Source organism: Fusarium vanettenii (assembly GCF_000151355.1).
Source record: "Fusarium vanettenii 77-13-4 chromosome 11 genomic scaffold NECHAsca_69_chr11_6_0, whole genome shotgun sequence".
NCBI lineage: Eukaryota > Fungi > Ascomycota > Sordariomycetes > Hypocreales > Nectriaceae > Fusarium > Fusarium vanettenii.
In genome coordinates this window covers 81,241-93,973 of record NW_003315820.1, presented here as the reverse complement: position 1 = coordinate 93,973, position 12,733 = coordinate 81,241, and the positions used below count along the sequence as shown (strand labels likewise).

The window sequence follows — 12,733 nt, the reverse complement described above, 5'->3', positions numbered from 1 at the left end:
AATAGCCGTAGAAATTATACTAAATTAATAAATAAGGTTAATTATAAAGTATTTTAGCGCTATAGCTAAGATCTTTTTTAAGGGAATTACTTCTACTTATCCTATTATATCGCACCTTGCTTTTACTAGGTATTTAAATCCTTAATTAAGGGGTATATATTAATAATCGAAATAAACCTTAATTATAGGATTAAATAATTAAGTAAACTAGATAGCTTCTAATAGCCTCTAAGGGGTATATACCTAATAAGTTAGATAGTACCGTATTGCTTTTAAGATCTAGCTCTATATATTATTCTAGAAGTATCTCCTCTTCGTAAGGTTATAGGTTATTTTTCTCCCTTTATGGCTATTATTAATATAGTATAATTTAATTAATTTCCTTTATATTAATAGATTATTAATTACTAATAGGGGTAAGTTATAGTCCCTTTTTGCTTATTTCTAGAGTTATTGCCCTTAGATAAAGAATATAAGGGCTTTTCTCTTAAATTATTATAATTACGAGTATATTAGCCCCTTAGGTTTCTCGAATATATAGAGGTATTTAGCTATATCTTTATGCCCCTGCGAGTAAGTATTATCTAAGACGCTAGGCTTATTATTAATATAGACTAAGTTAAGATAGAGGTTAATAAAATCCTTAATATCTCCTTTAACCTAGGTATCTATTTAATTAGATAATCTCGCGTATTTTTATAATAACCTATCCGCTATATAGTTCTTCTTTCTAGGTATATATCTAACCGCGAAGTTAAATAAAAGAAGGTAGCTAATCTATCTTAAAACTAGGGATCTAGGGATATTATTTGCCTTGCTATTAATTTAGTGGACTAGTACTTGCGAATTAGTCTTAAGGACGAAGGGGATACTATATATTATGCCTCTAAGGCGGCAAAATATATAAAGGACTACCTTATATTCCCTCTTTATTATATTATACTTAGTCTCGGCTAGGTTTTATAATCTAGATTCGAATTAAATTAGCTTTTATTTTTTATTAATTAATTATATTAAAATGCCTCCTTAGCCTAAGAGGCTTATATCGACTATAAGGATTACCTCCCTAGCTTCTTTGGAGTAGTTAAGAGTAATAAGAATCGGCGGTGCTGTAATTTTCTTTTTTAATATCTCTATAGCCTCTTTTTAGTCTACTCCCTAGATAAACTTAGTATCTTTCTTTAATAGATTTATTAAGGCTTTTATAATCTATGTGAACTATTTGATTTATTAATAATAGTACCTAATAATACCTAGGAAAGATCTTATTTCCCCTATATTAAGGTAAACCTTTTACTTTAAAATCTTTATAACTTTCTTTTCTTTTAATTTCCTCCCGTAAGTTCTATAGAGGTATTTAGTTATTACCGCTATTATCCTATAAAATTAAGACTTCTAGCCTATAACTATATAACTAGATAGCTTAATATTTATTAGTACTTTATTAAGGTTAATTAAATACTCTAGAATAAAATAGCATATTCTTAGCGCTATTTTTTCTCTATTATAGTCTATTATAGGTCCCTTAATATAAATATCGTCTAGGAAGAATTAATATATATTAGGGATAAGGTCTCTTAGGATTTAAAGAATATTCTAGGTGAACTAGGCGATTAAATTTATAGCTCCCTGCGGCAATATATATATCCTTAGTAGCCTAATTAGTATTATAAAGCTAGCTAGGTCTTTGCTGACCTTTGCTAATTCTATCTAATTATATCCTAAGAAGAAGTCTAGAAGTAATAATATCTTATATATAATAAAATCCATAGAGAACTCATTATAGCCCGGAGGAATAAGGCTATCCCTAATTATATACTTATTTATTATTATAGCCGAATTAATTAATTAAAACTAATTATCCTTTTTCTAAATAAGAAAGAATAGGTTCCTATAGGGGCTATAGCCTTCTTTAAGGATTCCTCTCTCTATCTAGGTTCTTAGAAGCTTAATAACTTCCTTCTTATATCCCTTAGGAATAGGTATACCTTTTGCTTACTAGGCCTTATATTTAATTACCTTAATAACCTATAGCGGTGCGATAAATAGGTCGAGTTTCCCATATTTTAAAAATTCCTATATAAGTGCCGCCTCTCTATTATATATAATCTCGAGGAATATATCTAATTCTTCGTATATAAGGGTATTATCTACTTAATTAATTAGTCCCTAGAGTCGCTCTTTATAAATCTAGGTTCTTTACTTAATATCTAAGAACTTTAGCGTAATTTAATCTTAGTACTTCGAATCTTCTTAAAGCTTCTCTTTTACTCTTTCCTATTTCTTAGCTTTTTACTTAGGGTTACCCTCTAGGGTAAAGCTATCTAATAGGATATTATCCCTTAGGTAAATCTTAATACCTTTCCTTTTATAAAGAGTATTAACTAAAATCTCCTTTAATTTACTCCGGTTAAGTAAGTCTTTTCCCTTTTATATCTTATATTTCTTTATCGCCTATCTTTTAATTAAATAATTTATATCTTAAAGGGCTATATAGTATTACCTAATTATCTCTATTTTAATAATACTAATTACTTTCTCCCCTAACTCCTAACTTAATTACTATAGTAATATCGGGATATTATTAAGTCCTAAACCACTCTCCTAATTAACCTTAGGTTTAGATAGAAGGTTAATATTTATTTTAATAATATATTATTATCTATACTATAGTTTAGCGCTTCTTATTTAATAGAGCCGGCAATAGGGGTAACTACTTATATATTACCTAGCTAGCAACGAAGAAGCATAGAACTATCCCTAGTCGAATAATTAAATAATATCTTTACCGAGCGGATAAATAATATACCGAGAATAAAGGGAATTAAGATCCCCTTAGAGGGCGCTATATATATCCTCTGCTAGATCTATATATTTCTAAGGTATAGCTAGATAATCGCTTAGCCGAGTATAGTAACTTTATCTTAGGAGAAAGAAGTAATTAAAGCTCTTATAGTTATAACCTTAAGACTATAGGCCCTCGCGAGCTCTTCTAAGATAATATTTCCTTCGGAGCTAATATCTATTATAGCTTTAATAACCTTGCCTTCTATATTATTAAGTTAGACTAAAATCCGGGGCAGCTCTTATAACTATATAACTATCTTACCCTAGCCTTATAATATTAGCTTAATAGTATTAGTCTTCTAATTAATTAGTTCGTCGTATTCGGTAATAATCTTATCTATCCCTATAGCTTCTACTTCGTCTTAGCGCACTTCTATAGTCCTAGTCTCTTTATCCCTTATGCCTATATTAATAGTAATTATATAGTCGCCGAGCTATAAGTCCTTTATGACTTTATTAGCTTATTTAATTCGGGGTTTATTATTAATAAGGATTATATTTATGCCGGCTCTCTTATTAATCTCTGCCTAGTATAACTCCCCTTAGTCTTATTTGCTGATTTAGATCGCATTTATGCCCTAAGGCTTCTAATTAGATAATCCTTATATCTCTCTAGTAATATATAGGGCGGGTTTAATATAAGTAATCTATTTAATACTATTAATAATATCTTAATAATCTTCTGCTATCTCTCTCCTAAGTTATAGAAGTAATATAAAAAGCTTATTTATTATAACTAAAATCTTCTTAATTTAATACTTATCTCTTAGCTCTTATAGGATAGAGGCCTATTTCTCTTTAAGTATCTAAAATCTCTAGTTCTTTTCTTTATTAGTCATAGGTGCTCTTTCTACTAATATAGACTTCCGAATAGGCTATGCTACTTCTTAGGCTTTAGCGATATCCTTAATATAGACCCTTTTCCTTACATTAGCATTAATAGCTATAGTGGTCATAATAAGCATCTAAAGCTCTCTAGTGCGATTAAAAGGCATAGTCTCTTTATTAACTAAAATAATATTAATAGAGGTTCCTATCGGTAAGTTCTAGCTATCTAAGATATCCTAGTTTCCCTTTATAATATCCATAAGTAATTAATTAAATCCTATAGGGGACTTATATGCCGGTCGGTAGAGGTTTATAGCCTTAGGGTTCTTTTTAATCTAGTCATCGATTATAATATTTTTTTATTAGGTTAGCTAGAAGTTAATCCCTATGCGATTAAATTATTCTATCCTTTTAACTAAAGGAAATATATCTAATTTTAGGAAGCGGCTTAGCTAGTTATAAATTAGCTTATAGATCTTAAATCTCCTAAAGGCATAGATTAGGTTTAGCGGTAATATCTTATTAGACTTTCCTAAGAGAGCTACGCTACCTTATAGGTTATAACTTGCGATCTTATTGCTCTTATTATAAGTAAGGTCTATATAGTTACTTAGGAAGTAGTTTCTCTCGCTATAATACTAGTATATTATATTATTCTAATAGCTACCTCGCCTAAATTTATATATTATAGTTATATAGAAATTCTAGTTATTATATATCTAATTAAGTGATATTATATTTATCTTAAAAGCCTAGGGCGCTCTTAAGGCTACCTACCTATTATATTCTCTCTCGAGGATCTAAGCTAATTATAATTAAGATTCTTACCTTTTTACTATATTAATTATAAGTTAGCTAAGCTATGCTATTAATTAGTCGATCTTTAAGGTTATTATTTTATTAGATTCTTTCTTAAGGATCTTTAGGGTCTTAGTTATCTTTATAGAAGGGCTTAGGCTCCTAGGAGGAATTAGGGCCTAAGTAACCCGGTAGGTATCCTCTCTACTCTAGGGGCAATAAGTCTTTTAAATCTTAATCTTATTTTTATAGTATTATTTAATTATTTAGGTAAGTATATAATACTTTATAGTTATAAGTTCGCGGATATTCTTATTATATTTTTTATAAATACCCTTAATAATCTTCTTAGGGAGTATTTTATAAATCGCTTTAAATTAGCTCTTAGATATCTTTTAGTTACTATTAATCTACTAGAAGAGATATTAATGCTTATTTAGCTATTTAATAATAGCATAGAAGTCTACCTTTAGATAGGTTTTATTAAGTATTTCTAGTTTCTCTTTAATAATCTCTAATTAATTAGAATCTTTATTCGCGAAGGCTTTCTTTAGGCTCTCTTAAGTAGCTTCCTAGTTAAGTCTATCTATAGCTTATTAGGCCTCCTTTTTAATCTCTAGATTAATATATAACTTAAAAAGAGCTACTTTCTTATCCTTAGAGATATTTATAAGTTCTACCTATTAATTAAAATTCCGGAGGTACTTAGTTATATCTTTTCCCTTAAAGAGAGGAAATAGGTTAAGAGGGATAATAAAAGAGGGACTATTTAATCCTTTAGTTAAGATCTTAAGGAGGAGTTTATTAACCTTATTATTGCCTTCGGTAGCCTTATTACCTCCTATCTCTAGACTCTGGCCTTAGATACTATTAGATCTCTTCCCGAGGTTAATACCTTTATCGTTCTAAGCTATAATTGCGGAGATAGTAGTCGCGGTAATAAGTAATTAATTAATTAATCCTTAATAAAAATAGTCTTTTATCTTAAGATTCTTAGTCATAGTAGTATAGAGTAGGTTAATTATAGAGGCTTCCTTAAATATCATAAGGATAAGGATAAGGGTAATAAGAGCCTTACTCTTCGTAACTATCTAAATAAGAATTCTTATTACTAAGACCTTTTATTGCCGCTTAGTTAAGAATCCTCTAGGCATCTTAAGTAAGGCTAAATTACTAGTCTTATTAAGAAATATAATTTTCTATTTTAATTATGCGTTATTATTATTATTCCTCTCCTTATCTATAATAGGCAAATACCTTTATCTCCCTATATTTACCTTTTATAGGGTATTCTAGGGGTCTATTTTAGCCTTGACTCTTTAAGGGAATTTAATTAAATAATATCTTAAAATCCGGGGTTAAGGGAGAATAAGATATATTTATAATTAGTCTCCCTTCTTAACTAAATAACTTCTTAGGGTCTCTCTAATTCCTACTCTTTTCTTACTTATAATAGTTTTTAGCGTTTTATTCTCTTCTAGCCTAATAGTAGTAGTTATATTTATAGTTTATCGATTAGTAATATAGAAGTATACTCTTTTATCTAATTAATTAAATCGCCTTCGAGTAATATATCTTAGTAATTATAGAAGTAAGAGTATTAAAAGATCTTATATAGGGGCATTAGATTTATTAGAGAAATAAAATATATTAATTATAGCTAAAATTTCTTATATAATTTTCTTCTAATGACTTTTAAAAAAGAGATTTTATATACTTTCTCGTGAATTAAATATTATATAAAATAATAAGGGCAAATAATTAATTAATAGTAATAAAGATCTTCTTAAGAAAAGAGCCCTTAAGCTCCCTATTCTTAATCCGATCCTTAAAGAAGATAATAGTAATAATAGTTAGGGCCGCGGCCTTGGCCCTTTTCTATGTATAGGAAATTGCCTAATGGCCTAAAACGGCCTAGCACGCCTCTCCCCTAACTCAATAGGTTCTTAATTATTATTTAGTAATATATATAGATATATATATCTTATATATTAATAATATCTATATATTCCCTTGCGGTCTAAATATATTATTTCTATAATATATTTTAATATTAGTTTCTTTATTTATTATAGAGTTATAAGTAGTATTCTTCCTTTTATAGATTATTATCTATCCTAGGATTCTATTAATTCTAAATCTAGGCTATTACTAGTTATTACTAAGCCTTTATTCCGGCGCTATAATTAAGATTATTATAATATCGCTTAATTTATTTTATTATTATAATAGTCTTAGTATTAAGGTCCTTATTATATTTACTAATTAATTCTAGTAATAGCTTCTATTTTAACCTATCTATAAGGTAGAGCTATTTTATCTTTAGGGGTTTTATTATAATATATTATAGCTTTAGCTAGGGGTAATTATTATGCCTAAATTATTCCTTAGTAAGGTATATTTAGCTATAAGGCATAATAATTTCTCTTAGTTTTAGGCCGATATTATTATAATTAGTCTAGGCTATATTAAGTATTTTAGTTATTTAAAGAGCTATCTATAGCTTATTATTAGCTTATATAAATTTTACTTACTTTTTGCCTTTAAGGAGTCGCTATTATTATAGCTAGTAATAACCTTCCTTAATATTATATTATTTCTTATAGTAAATCTTCTTAATATAATTTATCTTATAGTAATATTAATATTTAAGTCTATAATAATCGCATTTCTTTTATTAGGTTACTCTAAGTTTTATAGGTCTTATATAGGTTCTATAAGATATATTATTTTATTAATATTACCCTTAGTTAGTATTAAACCGAGGTTTCTAATAGTTTTTTTTTATTATTATAGGGGTTTTAGAGTTTCTTTTAAGAAAATTATTAATTATTAATCTTAATTACTTAGCTAATATAATTAATAAGGTTATTAAGCTAGTCTTCCTTATAGAGTTTAGCTTATATTTCTTTCTTAAGTTTATTAAAGAAAAAGGATATTAATAGTTTTTAGTCTTAATTAAGCTTTAAGATAAGCTAAAAGTATTTAATACTATATTTTAATATAAAATAAGTTTATTAAAGTACCTTAATTTCTCTTTTTACCTAGGCCTTTTTATTTATTATTTTAAAGGCTTATTAAAGCGCGGCTTTAAAGGCTTTAAAGCTAAAATAGAGGTTTATAGTCTATAGCGAGTATTTATTAAGTAATCTAATAAAGTATTCCTTTATAATAGGTTTAAATTAAGCTATAATATACTTAATAAGATACCCCGCGGCATATTAGACCTTATTAGATACTATAATAAATTATATAGGGTAATAAAATATAAATATATATAGCTATATAAGGAATATTAATAACTTATATATAATATTATTAAACTTCTCTAATTATTCTAGCTTTAAGATTTCTCTAATATTTTTACCTTTTATAGTAATAATTATTATATTATTAATATTCTAGATATTCTTATAATATTATTAGTTTTAAGCTTACTAAGTAGCGGCTATGCGGTTAATAAGTCCTCTAAGTTCCTCTATTTTAGTAGTTATAATAATAACCTAGGCATAAAGTTACTTAATTTCTTTATTATTATTATTTATTTCTTCGTCGCTATTAAGGTTAGCCTAAATTAATACGATAGGGGTAAGTAAATAATTAATAGGTAAAGCCTATTAGTAATTATTACTAGAAATAGCCTAAATAGCTATTATATTTAATATTATTTAAGGTAATATAAGTAATTTAATAAATAAAAGCTATTAATATATAATAAGAAGGTATTTCCTAAGAGATAAACTAGTTATATTAGTTTATATTAATAAAGGAGAATATTATATAACCTTAAAGGGTAATATAATATTACGTCTAGTAATATACTTAAGGTATTAAGTATAACTAAGTTATATTAATAGCTAAGGTAATTATTATATAAGAAAGTATAGTAAGTATATTTTATATATTTATCTAGTCTTTAGCTCGAATATAGTTAAGTCGAGTTAAGTTATCGGCATTTAACTTATATAGTCAAGAGAAATTAAATTAACTTTATTTAACTTATATATCTTCTTGCCCTATGATTAGCTAATATAGTAGGGTTGGTTTCCTGCCCGGCGTTACCGCCCTCGACCCTGTCATGGCCGTGACACTATCCTCTAGTCAACCCCCTTTCCCATCTATCAAAGCCTAATACTAATCCATAACCCAAACCAGTACCGTGTCACATAATAGTCTTTTCCTTTAGAACCGCACAACGACTTTCCCAAAATGCTTGCACGCCTTTTGGTACTTAAACGCTTCGATAACATCGTCGAAGAAAAAATCTTTAGGATCAACCACGGGCCGAATCTTCGCTGCTTCGATAGCCAGATTCATGTCCTCGAACTGTTGTTTCGAGCCTACGAGAACGCCTCGCAATATGGAAAAGCTAGGCACGAAATCTGGCAGCCCAGGAAAATCGCTTCCGCCATCCAGGGCACCAATAAGGCTAATAACTCCCTCGAGCTTGATGGCTTTCAAGGATTGTTTCAGTGTATCTCCGCCTCCGACTTCCACGATATGGTCAAACCCGACAGCCGACGGGGTTAGGGATCGCGCAACCTCACCCCAGTTGGGCGTTTGTCGATAATTGATGACATGAGAAGCCCCGAGTTTGCGCAGGGTTTTCGCCTTCTCCTCAGACGATGTTGTAGCGACTACCGTGGCGCCAGCGGCTGCGGCAAGTTGTATGGCAGAAAGGCTAACACCGCCAGATCCCTGTGTCAGGACCCAATCGCCAGGTTTGATCGTCTTTGATGGCAAACCGTAAAATGAATTCCATGCAGTCAGGGGTGCGACAGTGAGAGTGCTTGCTTCAACAGCATTAAGTGATGGAGGGGCCAAGATTAGACCAAAGTCAGGGAACACGGCATATTTGCGGAGAGTACCATCGGCAGAGCTACCCGACGTGGCTTTGAGCGCTTGTGGGGTCAAGGGGTTGGTCTGATGATAAGTGTTGAAGAGTGTGCACACTCTATCACCCACAGAGAATTGCGTTGTCTCGGATCCCAAGGCGACGACGATGCCTGCGCCGTCCGAGCAGGGGACAAGTTGTTTCTTTAAACCGAAGGGGTATGTGCCCTTGCTATAGTCAACATAAAGCCACTTCCCAATCTGGAGAGGCGACATCTTATCCTCACCTGGGCGATCATCAGATCTCGGTAGTTCAACGAGACGGCTTCAATCCGCACGAGGACATCATGGCTCCCAAGCGAGGGAATAGGGACATCCTGTACGAGTTCAAGGTTGGGGAACTCGCCTACATCGCTGTCCTTCACAAGCCAGGCAGGGGTGGTGGTGGGAAGAGACATGAGGGAAAATAACGTTCAAGTGCAGAGATACGAAATATACCTTACCACCACCTCGCTATCCTTGGCTACCTAGTCTTTATACCAATCTTGGGATAAGGAGCACGGCGACAAAATCTAATCATCCCGTCGCCATCACGCAACTCAAAAGTGTCAACTCATCATCTCCGTTCTATTTACCGACTTGTTATATAATTTAGCCGAGCTTCCCACTGCCGGCATATCAATCACGCCGCCTCTTGATGTTAGAGAGCTGAAGCCTATTACTAATCATCTAGACACCGTTGCAGGACCGCAGCCAAGGCGGGCCGGGGATATTAATTCCTCCGAGTCTCTATCCAGACAATAGTCCGAAGAAAATTTGCAGTGGCCGGGAAGACCGGCAATAGGAATAGCAGAGGGTCTCATATTATCGAGATTGACATTATACCGTGGGAGGTCTAATCGGACTCAATTATAGTCCGCTTTGTTTCTAGTGGAGGTCCAGATCACAGTGGATAGCCTCGTGACCATTGGATCATGACCTGCACCTTGTCTCTCTCATAGAGCTCAACTTCAGCCATTAAATGGCATACGATATACCATAAGAGCTATGCCATAAAGCAAACCTCTTTACGCCAGGTTTCAACGTCTTCCTCAATAGCACCGAGATCATTTGTCCTATTGTAAATAGAAACTGAGTTGGGAAAGGCAGGCCCTATTGGTTATCCGGGCTCTATTCAACGCGTGGCCCCTATGAAAAGGCTCGGACAAGATTGTCAAGGGCCTGAAAATGTTAATATAGATTGCCTTCGCATCGATCCGTAGGGATAGTAGCATTATAATAGCTCTTTAGATATAGCTTAACAAAGTAGAGTTCCGGAACGGATACAAGAAGGAAAACATGGCAGATCTAGGGGTAGGAGATAAGATATGGGTCAAAGAGATAAATAACACAAGGGGAAGCATCGCGAGTTTAAGAAGATAATAGAGAGATCCTATTAGTTATAATTTAGGGGATATATTTAAGCCTATAAATATACTTAACTAATTACTTCTATCTAAATTTCAATTCTCTCTTAGCGAAGAGTTTGACGAGTCTGAGAGATTGGAAACAAGCGCCGTGTCGATTGACTGTATGACAACCCGGTTAAACTCTTCGTGGTCGGATCCCCCGTGGTTGGACCTTTTGTGGCTGGACTCATCAGACTTGGAAGTCTGGTTCTCGAGGCTGGCCTCCTGCACTAGCTGGGAACGCTCATTGTTGAGCTCGGCTGACTCAGCCTCCGCATCTGTTTGATGATTTCGGAGCTGCTTTTGTCGATGTGCACGTTCTCGATAAGGTTTTGCCTTCAGACATTTGCGTTGCTGGGCATGTTCCACACATGTCAGCCGGAATGCCATGATCTCTGAAGGTCAGTATTACTCCATGTCACACCTGTAGAAGAATACTGCCGGGATCTCTATAACTTTACGCCTTTCTAATACGCGCCGAAATTTGCCTCTTTTTATTTATTTGTTATTTTAACCGCGGACAAGGTTGCTCTAGGGACCTTGGTGATCACATTGACATAGGCAACCACCTCCTTGACTCTGAGGAATCAGTGGATTGGATAGAAGGGTGAAGCTCATGCACTAAGAGAAAGCCTACTATAGTGGCCCTGAACTTAATACACTTACAATATGTCATCTTCTCATAGCCCCAGTAATCCTCTAGCATGCAACATGCTCTCTGATCCCGCTGAGCGCCCTCCCCATCCTCCAGCCAGCCCCCCTTTCCCATCTACCAGGGCATTTCGGTACTGTTGTAGCTTTGAAACGTGCCACCAATGTTTCTCGAAGCCTTGTCGATTGTCTTCATCATTTGAGCCACGCCTGCATCGACCGACAGTGCCCCCATATCGGAGAGCTTGACACCACTTCCCTCCATGGCCGCAACCGTGAGATCAGTCTCAATGAGACCAGGATGAAGGAGGAAGCTAGTAAGCCACGGTTCTTCAAAATGAAGACGACGAATGAACCAGTTCAGCGCCGCCTTGCTGCCACCGTATGGGCTAAGCGGTAGGTGGGCAACTCCATCGATCGATGCGATGGAACCACCCAGTGTTGATATCGCAATGAAGGTAGGGTTTCCCGTCTTACTAGCCTGAAGAAGATCTGCAGCGGCCTGGAAGAGGGCAACTGGGGCAACCGCATTAACTAGCAGATGCTGGTTGATGTTTTCGACGGTAGACTCGCGAACACGACTGGCGTTGAGAGAGATCCCAGCATTGGCGATGACGATGTCGAGGGAGGTTATGCCGTGATCTGTCTTGAGCTTTTCAATGACTGCCGCCGTACTTTCTGGCATGGACGAGTCAAGTTGAATGGTGATCAGCCTAGAGCTATCTGCCTTGGGCAAATTTTGCAAAGCTTTCGAAGTGGCATGTGTTGCGTCTCGAACAGCGGCGATGACGGTGGTAGATGGCCTTGCGAGATGCACCTTGGCGAAGCCTCGGCCAATACCGCGGTTGGCACCGGTAATAATAACAGTGGAAGATTCCATAGAATGATTTATATCGACAAGGATTGATGAAGTTGTTGGAAGTTTCTTGTGCAGCCTTATTGAAGTTGCTTGGGAGACAAGTGATATTTATATTCGAATTCGACATCGACACTGGCCATAAATCACTTTGCTGGAGCTGATATCCACACTTCCTTTCCTTTTCTAGTAATTTTCACTTGCAGATATTAATTTCGAGAACCTCATCGTCTCGTACAGAAGCAAGAGTGGACTGTGTTTCCTAATCATCAATGACGCAAGTCCGGATCTAAGCCTTTCTATGCGGCGGATTTTACGGAAATAGGGGTTGAGTTTGCCCAACGTGCATAATAACGTTATTCCAACGTTATTTCAATCTTGTCGTGGTTGAGATGATAGCGTGCGAGGTCTGATTGGACTTAACTACAGTCCGCCTTGTGTCTGGTGGAGGTTTGGATCATGGTGGATGACC

General features: G+C 34.0%; 2 protein-coding genes across 2 annotated transcripts; both read right to left on the bottom strand.

The window, feature by feature from the left end:
* Positions 1 to 8,655: 8,655 nt before the first annotated feature.
* Positions 8,656 to 9,764, bottom strand: NECHADRAFT_52764 (uncharacterized protein; the record flags this gene model as incomplete). The annotated part of the gene is made up of 2 exons (XM_003040383.1): positions 8,656 to 9,534; positions 9,594 to 9,764. 2 exons carry the CDS (start codon positions 9,762 to 9,764, stop codon positions 8,656 to 8,658), a joined length of 1,050 nt encoding a protein of 349 aa, XP_003040429.1.
* Positions 9,765 to 11,682: 1,918 nt separating this feature from the next.
* On the bottom strand, positions 11,683 to 12,270 carry NECHADRAFT_19049 (uncharacterized protein; the record flags this gene model as incomplete). The annotated part of the gene is made up of 1 exon (XM_003040382.1): positions 11,683 to 12,270. A coding segment is annotated over one exon (588 nt), but the record flags the coding sequence as incomplete, so codon positions are not given.
* Positions 12,271 to 12,733: the final 463 nt, after the last annotated feature.